Raw genomic sequence first — 12,773 nt, 5'->3', positions numbered from 1 at the left:
GCTTTCGAATCTAACTTTTATTTTGTCTCCATGCTCAAACAGAATCTATCCCACTACATACAAAACACACGACAAGTCAATACAAGTATCCAATTGTAACTTTTATTATAATTTGGGTTTGCTTTTGTTCTGTCATTTTGTAAGAATGATTTATACAAATTACATACTTTGGATTCAAAATTGAATAAATTTACATTTTTATAATAAAATATACTTTGGAGGACATGCGCTAATATTTATCTAAAAAGAGTCATGTGTGACAAATTTCTAAAAATAGAGATTAAAAAAAAAATTACTATACCTTGCTTGGAATAATAACGTATAAGCGATAACTTTCTCAGTTATCAGTAACAAGTTTTTAAAAAGGAAAATTATATGATGCCATGATTAAAATTATAGTATCAATGTTGTAATGAACATAAATTTTGTAAATTACACATGTGACTAGTAAATATAAGGTAAATAAGAGTGAAATTAGTGTTTTAAAATTGCAAACAAAACAAATACTCGTAAAAATAGCAGAAAACTTGTAAATCAACATTAAAATTTATTTAAAAAATAGTTTATTCATTTAATTTAATTAAAAAATAAAATATATCATCAATTAAAAACAAAAATTTGTATTGAAAACAATTGAAATAAGTTTAATTAAATTAATTTAACCATAAATTCTATATTCATCATAGGACATCGATAAATTTTTTTTTCGTTCATCATAATATTTGTTTACTACACAGGTTACATAAGTAAAAATAATTTTACTAGACATATAGGAAATATCAATAAAATTTATCTAATTTTCAGTTTTATACATATTTCATAAAGTTTCAAACTTTGCTTTTTACTTAATACTAAAAGAACATTTAGGATTGCTGTTAAGGAGGGTTTAGAATGATGTAAAATCATTTATTTTACAAACAGTATTGAAAGATATGAAAAGAATAGCTTTTCAAAATATAATTTTAAGAATAAGTTTTATCCTTAATAGAACTTTACATATATCATCACATGTATTACATAAACCCAAAATTATCATTATTCAATGTAGAATTATTTACTAATTTTACATTTGTAAGTTATTATGTTTTTAATAACTCATATATAAGTTACTTATTTTACATTTCATTTACAAATTTTCTATTTCATTTACATAATTTATATTTCATTTTACACTTAATGTTGATTTACAAGTTTTATATTACTTTGTTTACCAATGATAAATCAATTTATTACTCTTATTTTAATTTACTTGTTTCACCTTCTATTTGAAAGTCTAGCTAAACAACCCAAAAGAATTGGTGAATTAGGTTTCTAAAAAATATTAAACGATAAAAAAAGCAATCCAATACCAATTTGGAATTCAACTAATAACAATAAATATAACAATGAGTGAATTCAAAGATGTAAGGGAAAGGAAACCAAACATAAGATTTTATTTTATATGGTTTGGCAAAATCCGCCTACAGCTACCCCTCCAAGCCAACCGTACTTGAGGATTTCATTATTCAAGCCTTATAACCCAAGGCTTCAAAATGTTTATAATTGACCTCCAATGTGTCCATAAACTTTTGCAATAAGAAATAATCACACACTTCTTCCTTAAATGTTTCCCCTCACTTACAAGCATTCAATTTTTTAAATGAAATTGAAGTTTACAAAGATTGAATTATTGCTCAATGATAAATTAGTGTAAATGAATAAGCAAATGAAATCTCAAGGCAATTTGTATGAACAATATTAAGCTTAATAAAAATTGAAGAAGATAATGAATAAGGTGAGCAAGCACTTTTGAAATGAGTTTGACTTGTCTTTTTATAGTATGAGTAAGAAAAACTAGCTATTATTTTATTTTTGGGAATTATCAGATTATCGTTAATTTGAAACGGATCTCCGTTTATTATGGCAAGTTATCGTTTTGAGACAATTTTGAAAATTTTGCGAATTCGGATTACCGCTTAAAAATTATCAGTTAGCCTTCTAATCTAAAAACTCTCCCAAAAGTCATGGGTTAGCCACTTGAAGTAAACGGCTCACCATTTGCATCCAGAGCCTCTTCCAAAGATATCGGTTAGCCATTTGCCACAACCAGTTTACTCCTAATTGATCCAAAATCATAATTTTCCCCTAAAAATGTCTTAAAGATTCAAATAGGCCCATTTTGGTCCATAAACTGAAAACTACTCATTTCATAAAATCATTTTTTCTTTTAAAGAAAAGGATCTTTATTTTATGAGAATGATTTTCTTAAAAAAAATCATGAAAATAATTTGAGTTTTTAAGTGCTTAGACATGCATTCAATTAATCATATTAGCTTTACAAGAACCACAACAAGAGAAAATCACTTAAGCTAGTATTTTTTATGTCTGTCCTTGATTTGATGAGCTTTAAGCCTTCATCCATTTGAATGCTTTGAACTTATTCTCACATAGATGATTTTTGGCTTTTAATCCTCAAGAGCTAGTGAGATTTGGAACATATATTGGCTAATAAACTTTTACCAATAAACCCTTGACACATGGTTTATTACCATCAAAATCAAAGTCATGAGTCATTTAGGTCAACACAATTTATAAGTTTCATGTTTCATTTACTTAATTTATATTTTACTTGGCACTTAATGTTAATTTATAAGTTTTATGTTATATTGATAAGTTTTTATTTTGTTTACCACTCCTATGTCGATTTACTTATTTTATTTTTCATTTACAAGTCTTATGTTCCATTCATATTATTTATGTTTTATTTTACACTTAATGTTGATTTACAAATTTTCTGTTATATCAATAAGTTTTTTGTTTTATTTATCAATAATATGTCAGTTTACAACTCTTATATTGATTTACTTGTTTTATCTTCTATTTACAAATCTTATGTTCCATTTACACAATTTATGTTTTATTTTATACTTAATATTGGTTTACGAGTTTTATATTATATTTATAAATTTTTTATTTTATTTACCAATAATACAACAATTTACCACTTCTATATTAATTTATTTATTTTTACTTTTTTTACAAGTCTTATATACCATTTATATAGTTTATATTTTGTGTATACTTAATACTAATTTATAAATTTTACATTAAATTTATATGTCTTATATTTTATTTACATAATTTATATTTAATTACGATATTGATGCCATTACTTTAATGACTCCATTGTAGAATGACCCTTTTAAAAATAACTAACAATTTCGTCGTTACAAGTTTCAAATGTTAGGTAACATTTCTTTAAGTGGATTGTAAATACAACAACAACAAAAATAGAATAAAATAAAAGTAAAAAGTTGGTTGTACAGTAGTACAACATTTGCATGTTTTACTATTTTTGTTTGCTTTCATTGCAGTTGAAGTCGATGTCACAAGGTTGTCCTGTCGGAAACAACAATAAGAAAACAAAATAAAAAATAAAAATTCAAATAGCCGTCGGATTACAAATCGAGCGCTCTTTTGGAAATCAAACGGTCATCCTTATACATCTCTTTTTTCACAGTTCACAAAATAGCGCGAGAGAGAGAGAGAAAAAAATAAAAAACAAAATAATTAAAGAAAAAGCGCTGACGAAGAAAAGAATTTTTTTTTTGCCCTTTTTTTAAGTGGTGGTTTGGTTTCTGGGAAATCCAAATCTTTTTTTTTTCTCTCTTCTTCTTCTTCGTAAGAAAAAAAAAAAAAAACTTTGGAGAAGAAGAGAGAAAAAGAAAGATACCCATTAAAAGTTTTTGATTAAAAATTGAAAAAAAATTGTTGTTGATTTTGTTTTATTGTCAGATGGAATTGGATAGTATTGAGTGTGTGTCATCCATGGATGGGTTGATGGATGAGGATGAGATCAGCCATCATCACCATCCTCCTCTTCTTCATCACCATCAATTTGCATCATCAAAGCCTCACAATAATGCCATCAACAACAATAATGCAGCAAACACTAATGGCATCAATGGTATTGTGGGTCCCACGGCGATCGCCCCTGCCACCAGTGTTCATGAGTTGCTTGAATGCCCTGTTTGCACCAATTCTATGTACCCACCAATACATCAGGTAGTTTTTTTCTGAAAAAAAATTATCTTTGGTAATTAGTTGGTTTGGATGGATTTTTGAAATGGGGATTTTGATGGCATTGATGACTTGATTTTGCATGTGCATTGGTTTTCGGATTGTTTTTTAACTGAATTTAAGTTTGATTCATAGACTTTTTGGATCTTCTTAGGATGAATAATATTGAATTTGTTTAAGTAATGAATTCTTCTTAATGTCCGTTAATGAAGTATGTTGATTAAGATAGAACCTTTGGGTGTTAGATTATGGAGTTCTAGCAAGTACTAGATTAAGGTCAATTGGAAGGGTTTGAACTTAGACTCTAATTCATACGGTACTTTTCTTTCTTTTTGACCAAGGAATGAACCTGAACAAGAGTACAAGACTGTAACGGATGGGATATTTATTCTAAATTCATAATGCTAACAGAGGACCCAACTGGAGCTCCTGCTGAAGTCTATTTCTGCAGGTTTTGGAAAAATATGTAGTTTATTGTTAAAGAAAAGTTGTGGTGACCAATAGAATAACTTAGATGGTTGTCTTTGTGTTTTTTTTTTTCTGTGAAATAACAATTTTTTATGCAATTCCAATTGTGCATTAGATGGTTATAAGTGTCTCTCATGTTAATGCATCCTTCGCTCAATAATGTTCACTGCAGAACCTTTGAGTCATATATTGTTCCTATTTGAACTTCTTCTTTTTTTTGGTCCAGGATGTGTGATGTAGAGGTCAATGCTCATCCTGTTTAACAGTATTCTGTGCTCATTAGTACTTGTTGCTAATTTGCAATGCATGGTCCCTTCTAAGTGGTGGTGACGACATTACTTTTAGATATGTAAGAATTAAGATGACTCGCACCCTATTGCATTTTCACAGCAAGTAGCATCTTCTAAAATACTTTTTCCTTTTATATGTTACGAGTCTTGCCTTGGTGTTGTTTAACACCATTAAAGGTTTCTTTTTGAAGACTTCAAGTTATGTGGAGGTTAATTAAAATACTTATATTAGTTCAAATATTCATTAAAATATTGAGAGAAAAAGGAACATAGGTTTTGTCTTTAGATTCTGAATTTTATCTGATATTTATATTTGTGCAAGTCTTGGATTATGAGCTGCTCTTTTATGCAATATATCTCTTCTACAGTGCCACAATGGACACACACTTTGTTCCACTTGTAAAACAAGGGTACACAACCGGTGCCCCACTTGTAGACAGGAGCTCGGAGATATTAGGTGTTTAGCATTGGAGAAGGTGGCTGAATCACTTGAACTGCCATGCAAGTATTACCACCTGGGTTGCCCAGAGATATTTCCATATTACAGCAAACTTAAACATGAGGTTATGTGCACCTTCAGACCGTATAACTGCCCATATGCTGGGTCAGATTGCTCTGTCGTTGGGGACATCCCATACTTGGTTGCCCATTTGAGGGACGATCACAAAGTAGATATGCACACAGGATGCACATTCAATCATCGCTATGTGAAGTCCAATCCCCGTGAAGTAGAGAATGCTACATGGATGCTTACAGTAAGTGTATTTGATTAAAGATTCGTTAATTTGCTCTATACATTTGACGTAAGTGTGATGGTTCCTGGCAAATATAGTGTTTTAACATTTTTTCATTGTGTGGATTTCTGATTAAACCTTATGCAATAAAACTTCACAATTAACACCTTTTAGATAGAAGTGCCCCTGTAGTGCTTCTATGCAACTGTTCGAAACTTCAGGCACATTCATTTTCGAAAGCATTTGCTTTTATTTTTCGGTTATCCAAGACTAGAATCTTGCTTCATGTATAAATGGTGATTATGTGTTTTCTTTTGATTGGGGTCAACTGTTCTGTGGTTTGTATGTTTATGGCTATGTTTATGGCTTTGTTGTTCAGTTAAAAAGGATTAAGGGCAATCTTATTATGAAAGTAGTTGGCAAGGCTGCTTGCATTTGTTATATCCATCAGTGTGATGATTAGTGGCTTATTTGAGGATGTGCATTGACCATCCATATCCCTGCCTGTTGCAAAAACAATTTCATGACTGGTTCCAAGCACACACCTAAAGAAATCACACATTAAACCCGTTATTCATATGTTTGTATTTTTTTTTTTAATGGGAAAATGACAATGCCACCCCGTGGTTTGGCAAAATGGTTATAGGGACCCCCTTATTTTCAGAAATTGTCACATAGTCTCCTTTTAGCACAATTATGCCCTTTGACTATAGTGACTCAACTGTATTTCATTTGGAATAATTGTCTAAAAAGAGGTCTATATGACCAATTCTAAGGGGTCTTCTTGACCATATTGCCAAGCTACGGAAGTGTCACTGTCCTTTTCCCTTTTTTCCCCACTCTTTATTGGGCCAGGTTTTCCATTGTTTTGGTCAATACTTCTGCCTTCATTTCGAAGCATACCAGCTTGGGACAGCTCCTGTTTACATGGCATTCCTCCGTTTTATGGGTGATGAGACTGAAGCTCGAAGCTATAGCTATAGCCTAGAGGTTGGGGGAAATGGTAGGAAGCTCAGTTGGGAGGGAACACCCCGAAGCATCCGGGATTGCCACCGGAAGGTCAGAGATAGCCACGATGGTCTTATCATCCAACGAAACATGGCGCTTTTCTTCTCTGGTGGGGACAGGAAGGAGCTGAAGCTAAGAGTTACTGGGAGGATATGGAAGGAACAACAGAATCCAGATGCTGGCGTGTGCATACCAAACCTATGTAGCTGAGAGGTGATTTTTGTATTCAAGTTCTTTTTTTTTTATTTGTGATTTGTTTGGAACATTTTTCTGGTGTGTTGAAGCTGTGTCAAGTTTTCTGGTCCGTTGTAACGGAACTGAGAATGGCTTTTTCATCTTCAGTAAATTGTACAACCTTTTTTTCCCCTCTAACACCCCGCGCCCCCCCTTCCCCGGGGGGCGCCGCCACCATCGGCTTGATCAAATAACCTTCAACAAATATTAAAAAGAAAAAGTTGATTCTACAGGTAGGTGAAAGCAATTTCAGCAGTAAAAATTGGACGACAAGTCGTTTGATTAACTAGCACCGAAACGTGAAGTCGTGTTTATATTATTCTTTTAGACGACAATACGATGTAACTATGAGATGGCGGCAAAATTAATGACTTATTCAAAAGCTCAGTCTTCTCCAATTACAGTCACACTAAATCCTCTAATTTTTTAATATAAACACACTTCATTTTTTAGGAGTCTCTGGGTTTTGAGAAAATCAGAGATCCTCAGCGATTCATTTACAATACTCTCATTAGATTAGAGCTTTACTCCTTGTAATTCAATCTCATGTTGGAGAGAAGATAATCATTCGTTTGATTCTAAATTCCGATTTGGTGGTTCACAGAAGTCAGAATCTCTATTGGCTGCTCAAGAACGGAGTCTTTTTATCTGATAATCGAGTGCAAACCGCCTCTGTTTGATTGTCTCCAAGTGTAAATATTTTTAAGTTATGCACAGAAACTGTTCAAGGAAATGCATCACTGGGTTGTAACTCAATGGAATGTGCTACACGAAGCTGACCCTTAAAACTTCATTTGATGTCGCTGGGATTAGGGATCTTATTTTATGATAGATGAATCAAGAAAAAATCATGGAACTATATATTTTCCCTTCAATTGTTTTTATGATGCTTTGTGTGATAGATGGCAAGAGGTATGCAAACTGCATTGAATTAATCTTTTGTGTTTTAACCAGATTTTCGCTAGGATCCGATTTGAACTATTTAGTAGTTGTTCTCATCACATCCAAACAGGGATGTAGCCAGGATTTTGATCGAGTTGGGGCACATTTAAAATCAAACATAACTCGAATGCGCAACTGCGCGTGTGATAAGTTTTCATTTGGGAAACTGTGTTGGGGGCCCCACAAACTCCAAATGGGAGCTTGCCACATGCACAATCGTACTTCTTGTAGAGTGCGTCTGCACGCATCTAATTGAAACATTATTTAAAGCATAATACACTTCTAAAAATTTAGATAGCAATATATAACATTACAATTATAATATAATATTCATTGGTAATAAAGTTACCTATTACAATTGTTCTCGTTGAAAACTCCTCAATGTGATTTTATGAGTTGAAAATAATGTATGATAATTTCATTATCAATATAAGCAAAAATATATTTTTCAATATACAAGACTAGATTATTACTTAATTTGCTTTTAAAATCTTTTAATAATAACAAAAATATTCATATATTATAACACACAGAGCAAACATGAATGCATGATAAAATTATAGATTTTAAAACTAAACGAAAGATTAATTAGAAAATTAAAAATTAGAATTAGATAGACTTACGACTTATGAGTCATTGTTGAAGGACCAAATAATTGATTTTGCTTGAATAGAAAATAAAAAGATTAAAGCCCGGTCCATTAACCATTATACTAACATTTTGTTATGATTGTTTTTTAAATATTTGTTCTCTTGTCTTTAATCGAGTTTCATGAAATGTTGATAACTAATTAAATTATTTAGAATTAGATATTTAAACTAGGGACAATATGAAATATTTTTAAATTACTGAAGTCACTTTCAAATTTTACAATTCAGTTGGGGCATTTTTCGTAAATAACAAATAAAATATAATTTTTTAATATAATCATAAAAAAAATTTTAAAAGCCAGTTGGGGCCTGTGCCCCAATTGGTCCCATGCTGGCTCCATCCTTGCATCCAGGTTAATCCGATTTAAACAAACAAATTTATATATAGGGAAAGATTGTGTTAAGTTTGGATTTGAGAATGTTTTTTTGCTGTTCAAGGCAAAGGATATAGCTGAGGTGATATGGGAGGTGAGCTGAAGTGATTTGGGAGGTGAACTAAGGTTTTATGAATTTGCAATAATACGGAGACCAGTATGAGATCGGTGGGAGTTATTTTAGAGAGTTAACATAAGGAGCTCAAGGGTACCTCAAGTATAGTTAGGAGATAACTTTAAAGAACTTATTTGGGGGATTCAATAGAGCTCGTGGTGTATCTCAAGTGAGTTCATAAATGAAATATAATACGAGCACCAAAAGCATCATAATAAGCAAAAAATAAGCATGAAAAATAAAGAATGCACAAAATTTTACGTGTTCTGCACCTTTGGCTTACGTCCGTAGGTGTAACTCATCTATAATCTACTGTAAAAATGAAGTATTACATGGTTTACTTTATAATATCAATAAAACATTATTAAAAGTGGTTTATAGTGAATAACAACATAAGGGAAATGAAGATCTTATGAAGAGAGTTTTCTAAGATAAGAATAAGGGAAAACTTTTGTAAGAGATAAGGTGGTAAGATCTTCCATGGAAGTATAAAAATGGAGGAAGAAGAGTATAAAGCACCCTCTTAAGAAATCAGATCTTGAAAAGACCGTCGAGATTGAAATACAGCAAAAAGAGAGATTCTTTTTAAAATTGAATATGTGGAACTTATATAAGAGTGTTCCTAAGGGTACTTTAGTATTTTTAGACAACTGACGAATTTTCATTAGTCTATTCTCCATAAGTAAGGCTATTTTCATCTTTTCCTTTTATTAACTTGATAGTAACCAAGTAAACTTGGTGAACAAGTAATTCCTCTGGCCATCATGTGATCTTTGTACTTTGCCATGTGGCAGAAGCTGATGTAGTGGTCTTGCTGCTTCTCAAAGGACAATTGAGGAGTGCTGACATGTCATTTCCTCGTTGTTATGTTCAGCTAATTATTCTTTCATTAGTCTCTTGCTTTTAACCTAAAGGTCAAAAATATTTATTCCTTTTTTGATGGCCTATAAGCCCACACAGGGTGAAGACTCTAATTATCATTCTTGAATTCTACTTTTACCCCTTGAATTGGATAAATTTATTGAAGCCATCCTCTCTCTCTACGAGATTATCTTTAGGCCCTAGCTTATCTTGAGTTACCCTTCATTCATTTAAAATTATTGATTTTTCTCCTCTATTATTCTCTGCTAACACGTGTCGCTTGTCCATTGACCCAAATCAATGCCTCAAATTTATCCCCAAACACTTTGAAACAGTTAATAAATAGCAGTGACTGCACTGATTCCACCAGGGGTGGGCATATCGGGTTTCAGTTCGGGTTATTCGGGTTTCGGTTTGGGTTTCAACCAGATCAGGTTGGAGAATTGAACCCAATCGGGTTGAAAACGCCAACCCAAACCGAATCGAACCGAATTTAATTTGGTTCGGTTCGGTTTGGATTCGTAATTCGGATCAGATTGGGTTGGTAATTCGGGTTAGAACGGGTTGGAACAATTTAATCCACAAATTCTATCAAAAACCACTTAAAATCCAAAAATCTCAAATCCAAACATCATTAACAACATTTCAACAAGTCTTTTTTAAGTTAATAAAACATAAAACATGTAGTCAAAGAGATTTTTTTTTGTTTAATACATATATATATATATATATATATATATATATTTATTTATTTATTTTTAAAAGCCAAAACTTAAAAAAAAAATTTAACCTGTTTGGGTTAAAATTTGATTCGGGTTTAACCCGAACCGAATTTTAACCCAAATGGGTTGATAATTTGAATTCATTCGGATTGCACAGGTTAACCCAAACCGAACTGAACCCGAAATAAACTTTGGGTTCGGTTCGAGTTAACCGGATCCGAATGCCCACCCCTAGATTCCACAATCAAATAGAAGAGAAAGCAAAGCAATCGATAAAATAGAGTGTTAAGAATTATCATTGCATTTAGTTTTAAGGTGCATTAGCCTCTAAACCTTACTTTCAAATAACATTTTCTTTTGATAGCAAAACCGCAAAACCGCATCCGCCTATCAGAGCGGGAAACACGTGGAATGATTAAAATCTCCCCTCAACAATAGTACAATTAACATCACGTTGCTTTTTATTCATTTTTCCATTAAAGATTTATTTATTCTGAATTATTCTAATCTGTTGTGTGGATAGAATTTTAATTCGAGCGGTGTAAAATTGCCTAGCAGGTGTTACGCTTAGCTAAAGATAGCCAATGAGCCGAGCGGCACGTGTCACGGCACGGGCACGACACGCGTCCGTATGGCACGGCACGGCACGAGCACGTTTCGGTGAGGCACGAGGCACAGCACGACACGCATGTGGGCCGTGCCGGGCCTAGAATTTTAGGCACGCGAGCCTTAAAGCACGACACGATTAAAGATGGGCCAAAGTACGACACGCGAAAAAGCACGTAATAAGCACGGTTCATTAGTGGGCTAGCACGCAGCCCGTGAGCTATTAATAGCACGTGGACCAAAATATATCTAAGTAAATTTTTTTAACAAAAAGTAAATATAAAATGTTATGAAATTAAAGTAAAATATCTTAAAATTAAATGTTTTAATATATTTTTTAGCATAGACTTTTAAAAATTAATTTAAATCATTAAATCTTAGTTTAAATAAATATTCTAATTTTTTATTTTTATAATTTATTAAATGAATAAGTAAATATCATGATTTTAACAAATAAAATTATAAATATCATAATTTTATTTATGATATTTATTTATGTTTATAATTTATTAAATGAATAAGTAAATAACTAAATATCATGATTTTAATAAATAAAATTATAAATATCATAAATTTATAAATTATAAATAAAAAATAAATTTTTTTACAAAATTAATAATAAAATATTTTTCATATGAAATATTTTTATTAATATTAAATCATAACTTAGTTAATATTTAATAGAGATACGTTTTATTTGTGAATGAAATATTTTTCATTTTATACACAAGAAAAATTATGATAAATTAAAAATTACATTTTCATTAAATGAAGTTAAAGTACAATTATAATATTAGTAATTCAAATAAAATTAGGTGTAATTTGCATCACTACAATTAACAATACATCCCAACTAGGTTGGCACCTACTGAATCATCTATCATTTGCAAATTTACAACATTCTCACTAATAAAATTTGTTTCAAAAAGTTACAAGAAAAAAAAGTCTCTAGTCTTTGGAAGTGGCTTCAATGTTCAGTACTCTGCATAATCTGGATCCACTTCATCTTGATCAACATTCAAACTCTCAATTTGTTTAATTAAAGCATTTTGCCAATCTTGTTGCACTCGACGTTCAGCATCTTCCCAATCTTTCAAACACAACAAAGAGTCTAATGTCTCTTATGACAATCTTGACCGATATTCATCTAGAATTCTGACACCTATACTAAAAGCTGATTCTGATGCTATAGTTGAAGCTGGAGGGGTTAGTAGATCACGGGCCATAATGGATAATATAGGGAAAAAAGATGTCTTACCCATCCAAAATTCTAAAATATCAAAATTTTGCAATTGTGAAGGAGTTGCTAAATCTTTAAGATTGGCAGAACAATATCTTTGCAATTCATTACGATTAGTATCAATACTAGAGGCAACACCCTTACCTTTGAGTAACAAAAGGTGAGCTGGATTTTTATAAGAAGTCGATGCTTGTTGAACATTAGAATATGTATTGCTTGATCCGAATTTATTTCGATAAAAATTAAAAAGTTCATGCATAGAGGACATAATTGTATCAAAATTTGTATCAAGCCCGGTTTGTAAATTTTCACTAATACCTTTAACTAAAAGTTTTGCACCAACTTCCTTGATTGTAGGATCCAACACTGCTACAAAAATAAATAGGTGGGGAATATCTTTCCAATATTTTTGGAATTTTTCCTCCATGGTATCACAAATATTTTTAAACATAATATTCTCTCTAAAAGTC

General features: G+C 31.5%; 1 protein-coding gene across 1 annotated transcript; it reads left to right on the top strand.

Annotated features, from left to right (window-relative positions):
* The first annotated feature begins 3,555 nt into the window (after nucleotides 1-3,555).
* On the top strand, nucleotides 3,556-6,931 carry LOC102626772 (E3 ubiquitin-protein ligase SINAT5-like). Its single transcript, XM_006493251.3, has 3 exons — nucleotides 3,556-4,044; nucleotides 5,186-5,572; nucleotides 6,407-6,931. Exons 1-3 carry the CDS (start codon nucleotides 3,775-3,777, stop codon nucleotides 6,767-6,769), a joined length of 1,020 nt encoding a protein of 339 aa, XP_006493314.2. The 5' UTR covers nucleotides 3,556-3,774; the 3' UTR covers nucleotides 6,770-6,931.
* The last annotated feature ends 5,842 nt before the right edge of the window (nucleotides 6,932-12,773 follow it).

The sequence above is a fragment of the Citrus sinensis genome, chromosome 3 (assembly GCF_022201045.2).
Source record: "Citrus sinensis cultivar Valencia sweet orange chromosome 3, DVS_A1.0, whole genome shotgun sequence".
NCBI classification, from domain to species: domain Eukaryota; kingdom Viridiplantae; phylum Streptophyta; class Magnoliopsida; order Sapindales; family Rutaceae; genus Citrus; species Citrus sinensis.
This window is presented reverse-complemented; position numbering and strand designations above follow the sequence as displayed.

Coding starts and splice junctions, on each gene's coding strand:
- LOC102626772 (XM_006493251.3), top strand. CDS start 3,775: ATGGAATTGGATAGTATTGAGTGTGTGTCATCCATGGATGGGTTGATG. Junction 4,045..5,185: donor TGTACCCACCAATACATCAG/GTAGTTTTTTTC, acceptor TCTCTTCTACAG/TGCCACAATGGACACACACT. Junction 5,573..6,406: donor ATGCTACATGGATGCTTACA/GTAAGTGTATTT, acceptor TTATTGGGCCAG/GTTTTCCATTGTTTTGGTCA.